The 16525-nt window shown below is 40.5% G+C and overlaps 1 protein-coding gene across 1 annotated transcript in view; it reads left to right on the forward strand.

Moving 5' to 3' along the window:
* Nucleotides 1-12874, forward strand: part of ADPRS (ADP-ribosylserine hydrolase) — a 73604-nt gene extending 60730 nt beyond the window's left edge. Inside the window, exons 4-5 of the mRNA XM_053705361.1 lie at nucleotides 4447-4463; nucleotides 11951-12874. Coding sequence (XP_053561336.1) covers nucleotides 4447-4463; nucleotides 11951-12308 — 375 coding nt within the window. The 3' untranslated portion in view covers nucleotides 12309-12874. The remainder of the gene's footprint in view (nucleotides 1-4446; nucleotides 4464-11950) is intronic.
* The last annotated feature ends 3651 nt before the right edge of the window (nucleotides 12875-16525 follow it).

The following is a 16525-nucleotide window of genomic DNA, read 5'->3' on the forward strand; positions in this document are numbered from 1 at the left end:
TTTTGCTCATTTCTAAGCCCCTGAAGGCTATCTCTTATCTGAATGCATTTGACAGGTTTTCACAGCTGCAGGGCATTAGTTCATGTGTGCCATATAGACATTGTGCTCACTCCCATGGAGTTATTAATGATTGTCAAAAATAAGTCTGTCAAAAGATCTGAAATAAGGGGGCAGTATTCACGTATATTAATATAACTGTGTTGTTTATGCAAAACTGGGGAATGGGTAATAAAGGGATTATCTTTTTAAAAAATTAAAATTCTGGAGTAGACTGCCCCTTTAAATAATACAATACTCAAATACTCTGTCAAAGGATCTAAGGCTGCATGCAGCGGACAGCAGATGTATTCTATTTTTCTGATGTGCTTTAAACGTAGGCTTCAGTAGTCTTTTTAAAAGTAAGGAATCCAAACAAGTTGTAATCCAAGTTTTAGTTGGAAAGAAAATAATTAATATCATCTTGATACATATATAAAATGGTCATCTGATGACATAAAATGAATTAATCTGTATTACCAATGTGAAAGTATAGACATAGGAATGGACTATAATCTACTTTCTTTACTTAAAACTAAGATCAGGGCACTAGAGTAAGGGCTAGATTACGAGTGGCGTGCTAAATTATCGTGTGCCCACAAACGGGCAAATTTCCTCGTTTTGCGGGCGCTCCATAAATAACCAACCATTACAAGTGACTGGTTATTGCTACATCCGATCTCTGGTTAATTTTCTAAAAGTCGCTTAACATAATATTCAATAAGGACAAGTAATAAGCACTCACTGGATTTAAGCACAGCACACTATTTATTAGGCAGTGACGTTTCGGGGCATTCACCCCTTCTTCAGGACAAAGTTGAACCCTGCACGAAATATGCTAGTATATATACAATCTCTTTATCATGGAGGATAATCATAATATCTATGAAACATAATTAAACCAAATAGTCTAGAATAAATCTAGACTCTCATAATATCAGGCATCATGAACTCTCAACATAAAGTTCAACAGGGAAAGAGAAGATTGCGGAAGAACCCCTTGAAACAAAGAGTGGTTATATTACAATTGGAAGGCCCTAGGCCAACAAGAGGGATGCCCCCCTTTTTGGACCACAGCAATCAGTGTATAAATGGATAGTGAACTCTCATACTGCAATGGGGAAATCCTTACAAATAGCACTGCCATCCAGTATGTACATTAAGTCACCTGGGATTCAAAGTTCATAGATCCATCTAGTGGTGGCGACCGAGCGAAGTTACTCCTGCAGAAGGAGTCGAGATGGATCTATGAACTAGGAACTTTGAATCCCAGGGGACTTAATGTACATACTGCATGGCAGTGCTATTTGTAAGGATTTCCCCATTGCAGTATGAGAGTTCATTATCCATTTATACACTGATTGCTGTGGTCCAAAAAGGGGGGCGTCCCTCTTGTTGGCCTAGGGCCTTCCAATTGTAATATAACCTTTTTGTTTCTAGGGATTCTCCCGCGATCTTCTCTTTCTCTGTTGAACTTTATGTTGAGAGTTCATGATGCCTGATATTATGAGAGTCTGGATTTATTCTAGACTATTTGGTTTAATTACGTTTCATAGATATTATGATTATCCTCCATGATAAAGAGATTGTGTATATATACTAGCATATTTTGTGCAGGGTTCAACTTTGTCCTATATTGTCTGTCAACATTGTGTTGTTTTTAATCTTCAATTTTTAGACCAATAGTATTTTAGGTTTTATTCACAATTTTTGTACCCTATAACTTACTCTCAGGGAGTGATCAGTGCCCATCTTGGGGTATCTTGCAATTTGATATTGAAGATAGGGACATTGATCCCACCCATTTTAAGTTTAGTCTTGGGGGCTGCCATGGTTCTATGAACGGTTGGTGCTAACTCTAAATGGTAGCTTTGACTTTGACTTTTATTATTATTATTTTTATTTTTAATTATTGTTTTGTGCATAGGTGTCACTGTTGTTAAATGGTTTTATGTATGACAATGATAAATCACAATTACCATTGATGATGGTTTATAGTTTCTCCAACTTTGGTGTGTCCGGTCCACAGCGTCATCCATTACTTGTGGGATATTCTCCTCCCCCACAGGGAAAGGCAAGGAGAGCACACAGCAAGAGCTGTCCATATAGTCCCTCCCAGGCTCCGCCCCCCCAGTCATTCTCCTTGCCGCTCTGAACAAGTAGCATCTCCTCGGGGATGTGAGGAGTTTGTGGCTCAATTATGGGACATTCCAGACATGGATCTGATGGCGTCTCGTCAGAACTTCAAGGTTCCTTGCTACGGGTCCAGATCCAGGGATCCCAAGGCGACTCTAGTGGATGCATTAGTGACGCCTTGGTCGTTCAACCTAGCTTATGCATTTCCACCGTTCCCTCTCCTTCCCAGGCTTGTAGCCAGGATCAAACAGGAGAAGGCCTCAGTGATTCTGATAGCTCCTGCGTGGCCACGCAGGACTTGGTATGCAGACCTGGTGAATATGTCTTCGGCTCCACCATGGAAGCTACCTTTGAGACAGGATCTTCTAGTGCAAGGTCCATTCGAACATCCAAATCTAGTTTCTCTCCAGCTGACTGCTTGGAAATTGAACGCTTGATTTTATCCAAGCGCGGGTTTTCAGATTCAGTGATAGATACTCTGGTCCAAGCCAGAAAACCTGTGACTAGAAGGATTTACCATAAAATATGGAAAGGATATATCTGTTGGTGTGAATCCAAGGGTTTCTCATGGATTAATATTCCCAGGATCCTCTCCTTTCTAACAAGAAGGTTTGGATAAGGGATTGTCAGCGAGTTCTCTAAAAGGACAGAGATCTGCTTTATCTGTCTTGTTACACAGACGACTGGCAGCTGTGCCAGATGTACAAGCTTTTGTACAGGCTTTGGTCAGAATCAAACCTGTTTACAGACCTTTGACTCCTCCCTGGAGTCTAAATTTAGTTTTTTCAGTTCTTCAAGGGGTTCCATTTGAACCCTTACATTCCATAGATATCAAGTTACTATCTTGGAAAGTTCTGTTTTTGGTTGCTATTTCTTCTGCTAGAAGAGTTTCTGAACTATCTGCTTTGCAGTGTGATCCACCCTATCTGGTGTTCCATTCAGATAAGGTTGTTTTGCGTACCAAGCCTGGTTTTCTTCCAAAAGTTGTTTCCAACAAGAATATTAACCAGGAAATAGTTGTCCCTTCTTTGTGTCCGAATCCAGTTTCAAAGAAGGAACATTTGTTACACCATTTAGATGTAGTCCGTGCTTTAAAGTTCTATTTAGAAGCAACAAAGGATTTCAGACAAAACTTTTTTGTTTGTCGTTTATTCTGGTAAGAGGAGAGGATAAAAAGCTACTGCTACCTCTCTTTCTTTCTGGCTGAAAAGCATTATCTGATTGGCTTATGAGACTGCCGGACGGCAGCCTCCTGAACGAATCACAGCTCACTCTACTAGGGCTGTGGCTTCCACATGGGCCTTCAAGAACGAGGCTTCTGTTGATCAGATATGTGAGGCAGCAACTTGGTCTTCTCTGCACACTTTTGCCAAATTCTACAAATTTGATACTTTTTGCTTCTTCGGAGGCTATTTTTGGGAGAAAGGTTTTGCAAGCCGTGGTGTCTTCTGTTTAGGTAACCTGATTTGCTCCCTCCCTTCATCCGTGTCCTAAAGCTTTGGTATTGGTTCCCACAAGTAATGGATGACGCCGTGGACCGGACACACCAATGTTGGAGAAAACAGAATTTATGCTTACCTGATAAATTACTTTCTCCAACGGTGTGTCCGGTCCACGGCCCGCCCTGGTTTTTTAATCAGGTTTGAAAAATTTCTCTCTCTATACACTACAGTCACCACGGCACCCTATAGTTTCTCCTTTTTTTCTCCTAACCGTCGGTCGAATGACTGGGGGGGCGGAGCCTGGGAGGGACTATATGGAAAGCTCTTGCTGTGTGCTCTCCTTGCCTTTCCCTGTGGGGGAGGAGAATATCCCACAAGTAATGGATGACGCCGTGGACCGGACACACCGTTGGAGAAAGTAATTTATCAGGTAAGCATAAATTCTGTTTTTTTCCTTTGTTTTTGGGATACTAAATATTTTTCTCTTTCTTTGAAGTCAATATTTTGTTTGTATATTTTTGAGTTGATTGTAGGCTAATTATCCTTTTGATTGTGAGTTTGTGCACTGTCCAGATGGGGTGCTTTCTGTGGGTATAGTTTAATATAGTGCTGTTCTGAATAATTGGTGCCTCATCTATGACGATCCATACCCTGTGTGGTTTTGATCAGGGCATGTTTGTCATGCATGTATTTGTTTTTGCTTTATTATAATACTTCAGTATGGTTATCGTCGCCTATAATAGGCACACCTATTTCTATTTCAGCCTCCGATAGACTTTGCTCTGACCGGTTTATTTTTTTCCATGTTTTATGTTTCTATCTTGTCTTGCAGCCTTATAGTTTTCAGTGGTGAGAAATCTATGTATTCTATTGGGGATCTGCCTCATGTGTATAGTCTTTCTTTCAATCAGTATTTGTGGTTTACAGCGGTTTAGCGCAGCTTCGATTCGTCCTAGTAAAAATTCTTTTGAGAATAGGGTCGATGGTGATCAGCTGTTTAAGCTTTATGTTTATGCATATATACAGTTGTCGTGATACGCATGTTGCCCACGCCCACTTTGGGACCTAGTGTCCAATCATATAACTGGTGGTTGATATTGTTCCAATCTTGCTTTTATTACTAACTGACACTTGTGATCGAACGATACATATGGTGAGTTGTTTAGGTGTTTACACACAGTTGCCGTGACAACCATGTTGTCCACGCCCACTTTTGGACTTAAATGTCCAATCATACATCGGGGAGTGTAGGAATTGGCTCTATTTTGCCTTTGCTACTAACTGATATTTGTGATCAGACGATCCATACAGCAAATTATTTAGGTGCTGACACTGGGATATTTGATTGAGCATTAAGGGGTGTTTTCTTTTGTTAGATTGTTCTTGAATACTGTGCAGGCTATTGGGCACGATAGCGATATTTTGATATGGGTTATGAGTGAGTCCCTAGTAACAGTGCTTAGTTACCATAAGTATGAGGCGCATGACATCTTATTGACACGCCTAGTTCTCAATATGATTGGTTGAAATGTGCTCAATGCTTTCTGAATACGTATATAGCTTTATTATGGGTAGTTTCTGATCACTCCCTGGAGAGTTTGGTTTGAGGGTTTATCATGAAACATGCACATTACATTTAGGTTTTAAGATGTATATTGGTTTTAACATTGGGAGGCTGTCACAATGTTCATTGGTTCTCTTAGGGGGTTTGTTATTTGAAAGGTCTTGATTGGCTGTTCTCTTGGGAAGGATTTTTGGGGCCTGTTAAAAGGCTGATTTCTCCAACATAGGTGTGTCCGGTCCACGGCGTCATCCTTACTTGTGGGATATTCTCTTCCCCAACAGGAAATGGCAAAGAGCCCAGCAAAGCTGGTCACATGATCCCTCCTAGGCTCCGCCTACCCCAGTCATTCTCTTTGCCGTTGTACAGGCAACATCTCCACGGAGATGGCTTAGAGTTTTTTAGTGTTTAACTGTAGTTTTTATTATTCAATCAAGAGTTTGTTATTTTAAAATAGTGCTGGTATGTACTATTTACTCTGAAACAGAAAAGAGATGAAGATTTCTGTTTGTATGAGGAAAATGATTTTAGCAACCGTTACTAAAATCCATGGCTGTTCCACACAGGACTGTTGAGAGGAATTAACTTCAGTTGGGGGAACAGTGAGCAGTCTTTTGCTGCTTGAGGTATGACACATTCTAACAAGACGATGTAATGCTGGAAGCTGTCATTTTCCCTATGGGATCCGGTAAGCCATTTTATTCACACAGTAAATAAGGGCTTCACAAGGGCTTATTAAGACTGTAGACATTTTCTGGGCTAAATCGATCATATTTACACATATTTAGCCTTGAGGAATCATTTAATCTGGGTATTTTTTGTAAAATAATATCGGCAGGCACTGTTTTAGACACTTTATTCTATTGGGGCTTTCCCTAATCATAGTCAGAGCCTCATTTTCGCGCCGGTATGGCGCACTTGTTTTTGAGAACAGCATGACATGCAGCTGCATGTGTGTGGAGCTCTGATACATAGAAAAGTCTTTCTGAAGGCATTATTGGGTATCGTATTCCCCTTTGGGCTTGGTTGGGTCTCAGCAAAGCAGATTCCAGGGACTGTAAAGGGGTTAAATATAAAAACGGCTCCGGTTCCGTTATTTTAAGGGTTAAAGCTTCCAAATTTGGTGTGCAATACTTTTAAGGCTTTAAGACACTGTGGTGAAATTTTGGTGAATTTTGAACAATTCCTTCATACTTTTTCGCAATTGCAGTAATAAAGTGTGTTCAGTTTAAAATTTAAAGTGACAGTAACGGTTTTATTTTAAAACGTTTTTTGTGCTTTGTTATCAAGTTTATGCCTGTTTAACATGTCTGAACTACCAGATAGATTGTGTTCTGACTGTGGGGAAGCCAAGGTTCCTTCTCATTTAAATAGATGTGATTTATGTCATAAAAAAATTTAGTAAAAATGATGCCCAAGATGATTCCTCAAGTGAGGGGAGTAAGCATGGTACTGCATCATCCCCTCCTTCGTCTACACCAGTTTTGCCCATACAGGAGGCCCCTAGTACATCTAGCGCGCCAATACTCCTTACTATGCAACAATTAACGGCTGTAATGGATAATTCTATCAAAACATTTTAGCCAATATGCCCACTTATAAGCGAAAGCGCGACTGCTCTGTTTTAGAAAATACTGAAGAGCATGAGGACGCTGATGATATTGTTTCTGAAGGGCCCCTACACCAGTCTGAGGGGGCCAGGGAGGTTTTGTCTGAGGGAGAAATTTCAGATTCAGGAAAAATTTCTCAACAAGCTGAACCTGATGTGATTACTTTTAAATTTAAGTTGGAACATCTCTGCGCTCTGCTTAAGGAGGTGTTATCCAATTTGGATGATTGTGATTATCTGGTCATTCCAGAAACACTATGTAAAATGGACAAGTTCCTAGAGGCCCCGGGGCCCCCCGAAGCTTTTCCTATAGCGGGTGGCGTACATTGTTAATAAAGAATGGGACAGGCCCGGTGTACCTTTCGTACCTCCCCCCATATTTAAAAAATTGTTTCCTATAGTCGACCCCAGAAAGGACTTATGGCAGACAGTCCCCAAGGTCGAGGGGGCGGTTTCTACTCTAAACAAGCGCACCACTATACCCATAGAAGATAGTTGTGCTTTCCAAGATCCTATGGATAAAAAATTAGAAGGTTTGCTAAAAAAGATGTTTGTTCAGCAAGGTTACCTTCTACAACCCATTGCATGCATTGTCCCTGTCACTACAGCCGCGTGTTTCTGGTGTGATGAGCTAGAAAAGGCGATTATTAGTAATTCTTCTTCTTATGAGGAGATTATGGACAGAATTCGTGCTCTTAAATTGGCTAATTCTTTCACCCTAGACGCCACCTTGCAATTGGCTAGGTTAGCGGCGAAAAATTCTGGGTTTGCTATTGTGGCGCGCAGAGCGCTTTGGTTAAAATCTTGGTCAGCGGATGCGTCTTCCAAGAACAAATTGTTTGACATTCCTTTCAAGGGGAAAACACTGTTTGGCCCTGACTTGAAAGAGTTTATCTCTGATATCACTGGGGGCAAGGGCCACGCCCTTCCTCAGAATAGGTCTTTCAAGGCCAAAAATAAACCTAATTTTCGTCCCTTTCGCAGAAACGGACCAGCCCCAAGTGCTACGTCCTCTAAGCAGGAGGGTAATACTTCTCAAGCCAATCCAGCCTGGAGACCAAGGCAAGGCTGGAACAAAGGAAAGCAGGCCAAGAAACCTGCCACTGCTCCCAAGACAGCATGAGATGCGGGCCCCCGATCCGGGACCGGATTTGGTGGGGGGCAGACTCTCTCTCTTCACTCAGGCTTGGGCAAGAGATGTTCTGGATCCTTGGGCGCTAGAAATAGTCTTCCAAGGTTATCTTCTGGAAGTGATTCATCCTGTTCCATTAAAAGAACGAGGGATGGGGTTCTACTCCAATCTGTTCGTAGTTCCCAAAAAAGAGGGAACGTTCAGACCAATCTTAGATCTCAAGATCCTAAACAAGTTTCTCAAGGTTCCATCGTCCAAAATGGAAACCATTCGAACAATCCTTCCATCCAGGAAGGTCAATTCTTGACCACGGTGGATTTAAAGGATGCGTATCTACATATTCCTGTCCACAAGGAACATCATCGGTTCCTAAGGTTCGCATTCCTGGACAAGCATTACCAGTTCGTGGCGCTTCCTTTCGGATTAGCCACTGTTCCAAGGATTTTCACAAAGGTACTAGGGTCCCTTCTGGCGGTGCTAAGACCAAGGGGCATTGCTGTAGTACCTTACTTGGACGACATTCTGATTCAAGCGTCGTCCCTTCCTCAAGCAAAGGCTCACACGGACATAGTCCTGGCCTTTCTCGGATCTCACGGATGGTAAGTGAACGTGGAAAAGAGTTCTCTATCTCCGTTGACAAGAGTTCCCTTCTTGGGAACAATAATAGACTCCTTAGAAATGAGGATTTTTCTGACAGAGACCAGAAAAACAAAACTTCTAAACTCTTGTCGGATACTTCCTTCCGTTCCTCTTCCTTCCATAGCGCAGTGCATGGAAGTGATAGGTTTGATGGTAGCGGCAATGGACATAGTTCCTTTTGCGCGCATTCATCTAAGACCATTTCAATTGTGTATGCTCAGTCAGTGGAATGGGGACTATACAGACTTGTCTCCGAAGATACAAGTAAATCAGAGGACCAGAGACTCACTCCGTTGGTGGCTGTCCCTGGACAACCTGTCGCAAGGGGTGACCTCCCGCAGACCAGAGTGGGTCATTGTCACGACCGACGCCAGTCTGATGGGCTGGGGCGCGGTCTGGGGATCCCTGAAAGCTCAGGGTCTTTGGTCTCGGGAAGAATCTCTTCTACCGATAAATATTCTGGAACTGAGAGCGATATTCAATGCTCTCAAGGCTTGGCCTCAGCTAGCGAGGGCCAAGTTCATACGGTTTCAATCAGACAACATGACGACTGTTGCGTACATCAACCATCAGGGGGGAACAAGGAGTTCCCTGGCGATGGAAGAAGTGACCAAAATCATTCAATGGGCGGAGACTCGCTCCTGCCACCTGTCTGCAATCCACATCCCAGGAGTGGAAACTTAGGAAGCGGATTTTCTGATTCGTCAGACATTGCATCCGGGGGTGTGGGAACTCCATCCGGAAATCTTTGCCCAAATCACTCAACTGTGGGGCATTCCAGACATGGATCTGATGGCCTCTCGTCAGAACTTCAAGGTTCCTTGCTACGGGTCCAGATCCAGGGATCCCAAGGCGACTCTAGTAGATGCACTAGTAGCACCTTGGACCTTCAACCTAGCTTATGTATTCCCGCCGTTTCCTCTCATCCCCAGGCTGGTAGCCAGGATCAATCAGGAGAGGGCGTAGGTGATCTTGATAGCTCCTGCGTAACCACGCAGGACTTGGAAGGCAGATCTGGTGAATATGTCATAGGCTCCACCATGGAAGCTACCTTTGAGACGAGACCTTCTTGTTCAAGGTCCGTTCGAACATCCGAATCTGGTCCTACTCCAGCTGACTGCTTGGAGATTGAACGCTTGATCTTATCAAAGCGAGGGTTCTCAGATTCTGTTATTGATACTCTTGTTCAGGCCAGAAAGCCTGTAACTAGAAAAATTTACCACAAAATATGGAAAAAATATATCTGTTGGTGTGAATCTAAAGGATTCCCTTGGGACAAGGTAAAGATTCCTAGGATTCTATCCTTTCTTCAAGAAGGATTGGAGAAAGGATTATCTGCAAGTTCCTTGAAGGGACAGATTTCTGCCTTGTCTGTGTTACTTCACAAAGAGCTGGCAGCTGTGCCAGATGTTCAAGCCTTTGTTCAGGCTCTGGTTAGAATCAAGCCTGTTTACAAACCTTTGACTCCTCCTTGGAGTCTCAACTTAGTTCTTTCAGTTCTTCAGGGGGTTCCGTTTGAACCCTTACATTCCGTTGATATTAAGTTATTATCTTGGAAAGTTTTGTTTTTGGCTGCAATTTCTTCCGCTAGAAGAGTTTCAGAATTATCTGCTCTGCAGTGTTCTCCTCCTTATCTGGTGTTCCATGCAGATAAGGTGGTTTTTACGTACTAAGCCTGGTTTTCTTCCAAAAGTTGTTTCTAACAAAAACATTAACCAGGAGATAGTCGTGCCTTCTTTGTGTCCGAAACCAGTTTCGATGAAGGAACGTTTGTTGCACAATTTGGATGTTGTTCGCGCTCTAAAATTCTATTTAGATGCTACAAAGGATTTTAGACAAACATCTTCCTTGTTTGTTGTTTATTCTGGTAACAGGAGAGGTCAAAAAGCAACTTCTACCTCTCTCTCTTTTTGGATTAAAAGCATCATCAGATTGGCTTACGAGACTGCCGGACGGCAGCCTCCTGAAAGAATCACAGCTCATTCCACTAGGGCTGTGGCTTCCACATGGGCCTTCAAGAACGAGGCTTCTGTTGATCAGATATGTAGGGCAGCGACTTGGTCTTCACTGCACACTTTTACCAAATTTTACAAGTTTGATACTTTTGCTTCTTCTGAGGCTATTTTTTGGGAGAAAGGTTTTGCAAGCCGTGGTGCCTTCCATTTAGGTGACCTGATTTGCTCCCTCCCTTCATCCGTGTCCTAAAGCTTTGGTATTGGTTCCCACAAGTAAGGATGACGCCGTGGACCGGACACACCTATGTTGGAGAAAACAGAATTTATGTTTACCTGATAAATTACTTTCTCCAACGGTGTGTCCGGTCCACGGCCCGCCCTGGTTTTTTAATCAGGTCTGATAATTTATTTTCTTTAACTACAGTCACCACGGTATCATATGGTTTCTCCTATGCAAATATTCCTCCTTAACGTCGGTCGAATGACTGGGGTAGGCGGAGCCTAGGAGGGATCATGTGACCAGCTTTGCTGGGCTCTTTGCCATTTCCTGTTGGGGAAGAGAATATCCCACAAGTAAGGATGACGCCGTGGACCGGACACACCGTTGGAGAAAGTAATTTATCAGGTAAACATAAATTCTGTTTTTGTTTGTCAGAGGAAGGGACTTGTTCTGTCCCGAAACGTCACATTAATAAAAGTTTTTTTGTTGTCACAGACGTCGCTGGACCAGTGAGTGCTTTTTTCACGAATCTTGCATTATCCACAAGAGCACCCTGGTAGTTGTTTTAAGATAGTGGGAGTGCATACACACTAATTGCTGTTTGTATGTATATGTGTGTGTACATATATATATATATATATATATATATATATATATATATATATATATATATATATATATATATATATATATATATATATATATATATATATATATATATATATATATATATATAAAAAATGTAAAAATGCTGCGCTACTTACCCCTTCTCTGGCTCCACTCATAATCTAGCCCTAAGTGTTTTGTGAGTATTTGCCCTTCAGTTACTTTTCCTACTGTAATTTGTATGGCAATAGCCAATCAGCAGCATCCATTGTTAATGTCGCACTTTGTTTTGCTGTGATCTTGTTAGATTTGGATGCTTTCATTTCTTCTACAGTGGGATGTAATTTATTGAGGAAGATTTGCGCTATGTTGCTTTTTTTTATACAGATACATTTTGTAATCAGTATTTTACAGATATGCAGCATAACAGTGATTCATGTTTTGTCTTACTTGTCCCTTTTTTTATAAAATAGTGATATGAAAATGACAAAGGTTTGCACCTAATTGTATCTATAACTTTTAAAATGGTTCAGAGAGGATCAACATTTTAAGATCAAGTAATACTTCAGTCTAGATAAGTTCTTCTGCTTATGAAGATATTGTTACTGAACAAGTGCATCCCTTCCAATAAATATATCAAAGGCAGCTGTTTTTCTCCATTTAGGTAATGGGATTGCTGCCCTGGAGTCGGTTCCTACTGCAATCTACTCATTCCTGCGTTACATGGAACCTGTAGATGAGCTACCTAAAGAATACAACAGCCTGCAGCGCACTATTACATTTTGTATATCTCTGGGGGGTGACACAGACACTATTGCCACCATGGCTGGAGCAATCGCTGGAGCATACCATGGCGTGGAGCAGATGCCACTGAACTGGAAGCTCAGTATTGAGGGTCATAAGGATGCAGAGAACTGGGGGGAAAAGCTGCACGAGTTGTATAATAAGAGACTGGAGACACTCACGTCCTAAACATATATAAACTGAGAACCAAGAAGGACTGCTAACATAGATCATTTGCTTGTAACGCACATCAGTAGACCTGACAACTAATTTTACAATATTAAATGTATTATTCAAATCAAATATTTATCTTAATCAAGAGCCAATATAATAGAAATATGACATGCTTTAATGTTAGTGGATGTGAATTTATCACTAGCAACTTGAATGTTTTAACTATGTGTTTAACCCCTTTTGCGTGGGGTTAAAGTGTCATTAAGGAGCTGCAGGGAACAGCAGGTCTGAAGTGAAAACAGCTGATGAGCCAATCGGCAAACTCAGCTGCACAATTCATCTATGTAACTGCCACTGCTGATTGGCTCACTGACCGTTTCCACTCGGGACCAGCAGTTTGCCCTTTTTTGTGGGTTAAACCTAGAGTGGCAGGGTTGCTATTGGTGAAATCATATGCCCTAATGAGAGCATGTAAACGCTCCACAAAAATTACCTTCTCAGATGCTAAATAAGTGAAATTGTTTGTAAACATTTTTTTAATTTCTTATTTTATAATAAATCTAATATTCAATACATTTTAATCATTTTAGTTTGTTGTATTGTGTCATTTTATGTAAATTGTGGGCAGACTTTATTCTGCTCAACAAACCTCTTATTAATAAAACTTAATATAATATAGCTGCCACTTTATTAAAGGGACACAATACACATATGCTAAATCACTTGAAAGTGATGCAGGATATTTGTAAAAAGCTGATCAGAAAATATAACCTTATCTCTATGCAAAAAAGGAAAACATTTAAACATTTCTTCAGCTTACAATACTAAGTGCTCTGTGAGCAGTTATCCTACAGGTATGTCAGCTGCATGATGTGCGGGGGGGCAGCCAATCAGCTTCATCAGTGCTGACATCACACTTTTGCTTTACTGTGATCTCATGAGATTTCATAGTAAAATCGGAGGAGGGAAATTACTTAACTGTCCCTGCACATTACAGATGCATTCTCTGTAATGCATTCTTGAAAATCTTGGGACAAGCGTCCTGATTCGTTGCTTAAAGTCCCTTTACAATGGGAAGTGCCTACTGGGGAAATTGAGGAAAAAATATGTAGGTTTTACATAGAGATGTTCAGGTGATATTTTCTACTCTGCTTTTTACAGATTTGTTGCATCACTTTCAAGTACTTCAACATTTGGTTATCGTGTCCCTTTAAGCACAAATTCATCTCAATAGCTGTTTCATTACCATTTTGTTCTTCACATCTTGGGAGAGAAATTAAATACTGCCAAATTATACAATGAGTGATTTAAATCCAGTCTAAATATTTCTACCTGCCAGGGATTCCTTGTTCTTGTTGGTTTAAGCCCATTCCCATATAAAGAACCTAAAATTATCCCTAAGACTTAAACACATTTTACTGTCACCTTCCAGGAGCCTGCTGCTTAGGTGGCCAGCTATAAAACTTTATTAGCAAGAAATTAAATGTACAAAGACTAGGGTGTAAACTGGTCTCTTGTTGCAGGGGTATACTAGCATTTGGAAGATTAATTTTCCCTTCTGTCTTTATACTCATAATATTTTATATTTATATAGATGGACGAAAATTGATTCTGAAGTAGAATTTGAAGCCACAATGTCCTGCTATTTTATAGATTTGAAACAAGCGCAGGGATACCAAATTACCACTACATGGCAGTAGCTGCTTATAGTTGTGTTTTTTTTTTTTTTTATATGAACAGCGTAGTACTTCAGTGTCGATGATTTGAAATGCAGTAATTCAATTTTATACATTTCCTTTATTTTTTCACAATCTTAGTAAAAAGCTGATGTTTATAAAAATTAAGAAACTCTAAACATACATACAGATCAATAAGTTTGTTTTGTTTATATTTTTTAAAAATAATTATTTTATTGCTTTAATATTTTTTAGATGTATCTTATTTAATTTGCATACAACTTCAATCGTTTTAAAAATCTGAGTTCATCTATGTTTTTACATTTTAATACATTGTTTTTAAGGATCTCTTAAAGGTATACTGAACCCACATTTTTTTCTTTTATGATTCAGATAGAGCATGCAATTTTAAGCAACTTTTCTAATTTACTCCTATAATTCATTTTTCTTTGTTAAACGCATCTAGCCACCAATCAGCAAGCACTACCCAGGTGCTGAACCAAAGATGGCCTGCTCGTAAACTTACATTCCTGCTTTTTCAAATAAAGATACCAAAAAGAACAAAGAAAAATTGATAATGGGAGTTAATTAGAAAGTTGCTTAAAATTGCATGCTCTATCTGAATCATCAAATAAAAAAGTTGGGTTCAGTATCCTTTTTAAATGTGAAAAATACGTTGTCAACAGGTCTTTGTTTTCAAAACAGAAGCAACAAAAATAAACTTAAACACCCAGTAATGATTTTTCTTACATAAGATATAAGGAGATCTTGTGTGGCATTAGAAAGTGGTGTTCTGCTGTGGCATTTTTAAGCATTGGGTAAGTAAAAAAAAAAAAAAATATATATATATATATATATTCACAATAAGTATGTTAACACAGAAAATAATCTAAAAGCCACACACAAATAGTGATAATACAGACCAATATGCAGGAATATATCCAAAGTGAAAATAGTCTTTAATGGAGACGGTCCCACAAATACAAATAGTTTCAAGCGATGTTTCTCAAAAGGAAGAAAAAGAAACACATCATAGCATAATACTGTGTAAATGTTAACTCTCCAGATGGAAGACAGACCCAGAATACTCGCACTAGTTAGAGCTTTAACAGTTCAAGATAATTGACTCTATTGTGCAGACCCCAGGTAGACTAGATACAGACACAGACAAATGCTTAAAGCAAATGTACAATTTATTAAAAACCAAAAGCCAAAGTTCTTGTAGATCACGAAGAGGGTAACGGGTACAAACATACAAAGCATACTATGCGTGTGATCGTCCGTTGTTACAGACCGCATGAAGCTCCACACTGTATCTGTAGTCTTTTTGTGACCAATTTGCACAATGTTTAAAAGACTGTTTCCTTTCTAAGAGAGAGTCCACGGCTTCATTCCTTATTGTTGGGAAATACAACACCTGGCCACCAGGAGGAGGCAAAGACACACCAGCCAAAGGCTTAAATATCCCTCCCACTTCCTCATTACCCCAGTCATTCTTTGCCTTTTCGTCATGTTAGGAGGTGGCAGAGAAGTGGCAGAAGATTTGGAGAGTCCTGAAAAAGGGTATCTTCCCTTCGAGATAGGACTGGAGTTTTAAGTAGTCATGTCAACCTCTCAGTGAGAGTGTTGATGAAAGTTAAAGTCTGGAGATGCAGGGAAAGTTTTTCTGCGAAACCATCCAGACTACTGCTAACAGCTCCTTAGCAATTAGTGTTGACGAGTTTCACTGCCTGCTTTCTCTCACTCAAGTCCATGTCAGGAGCGCTGGTTTAAGACTGTCACACTTGAAAGGCTGTGTTCTGTTCCACAGCATGGATCCTGGGTTAATATTTTCTCAAGGGGGTTTATTGAACAGTTGGGGTTAATTAATAAGTGTATTATTTACATGCTGCTTTGTGTGATTTTTTTTTCCTGGGCTGATAGACTGTGTGTTTTTGGCTGGAACAAACAGGGTTTACTTTTAAGTTTCACTTTCGTTTTTGAAATTGTTGCACAGCTCCTATTACTTTCTGTACTTGTAATAACATGGAAAGTACTGTCTTGCACTCCTTGTGGGTCTATGTTCATTTCCTCCATTCCGGCTGATACTTGAACCTGAGGAGAGCGTTTCCTCTATTAACTGTCTGAGTCTGGAAGGTGGTGAGTGCCCCAGCCATTGGGAGTATAAAGATGCAGTTTTCTATAATAAAAAAAAAAACGTTTTTATTTGTGTCCTTCTATGGGTATAACCTGAGCTATGGAGGACTCTTGACATGTTAAAAGGTACTCCTTCTGTACTAAATCATACCTGTTTATATTTTGAGGAGGCCGTGGTTTTCCTCGCCCACTCAATTATGTTCCACATGCCTTAACACTGTTATAAAGTCTAAGAAGGTAAACAAGCCTGCTAAGGCTCTTAGTCCCTCTGAGCCGTCTACCTCTCAGGACTCGGCGTTCCGTGAGGTTACTACCCTTGCTACATTATCCACATAATGCAGTTCCCCATAGCACATCTAAACCTCCATCCAGAGAGGGCCTTCCTCCTGCGCACTTTGCAGTGCAGTTACAAACCTCGCT

This window comes from Bombina bombina, chromosome 3, assembly GCF_027579735.1.
Source record: "Bombina bombina isolate aBomBom1 chromosome 3, aBomBom1.pri, whole genome shotgun sequence".
NCBI classification, from domain to species: domain Eukaryota; kingdom Metazoa; phylum Chordata; class Amphibia; order Anura; family Bombinatoridae; genus Bombina; species Bombina bombina.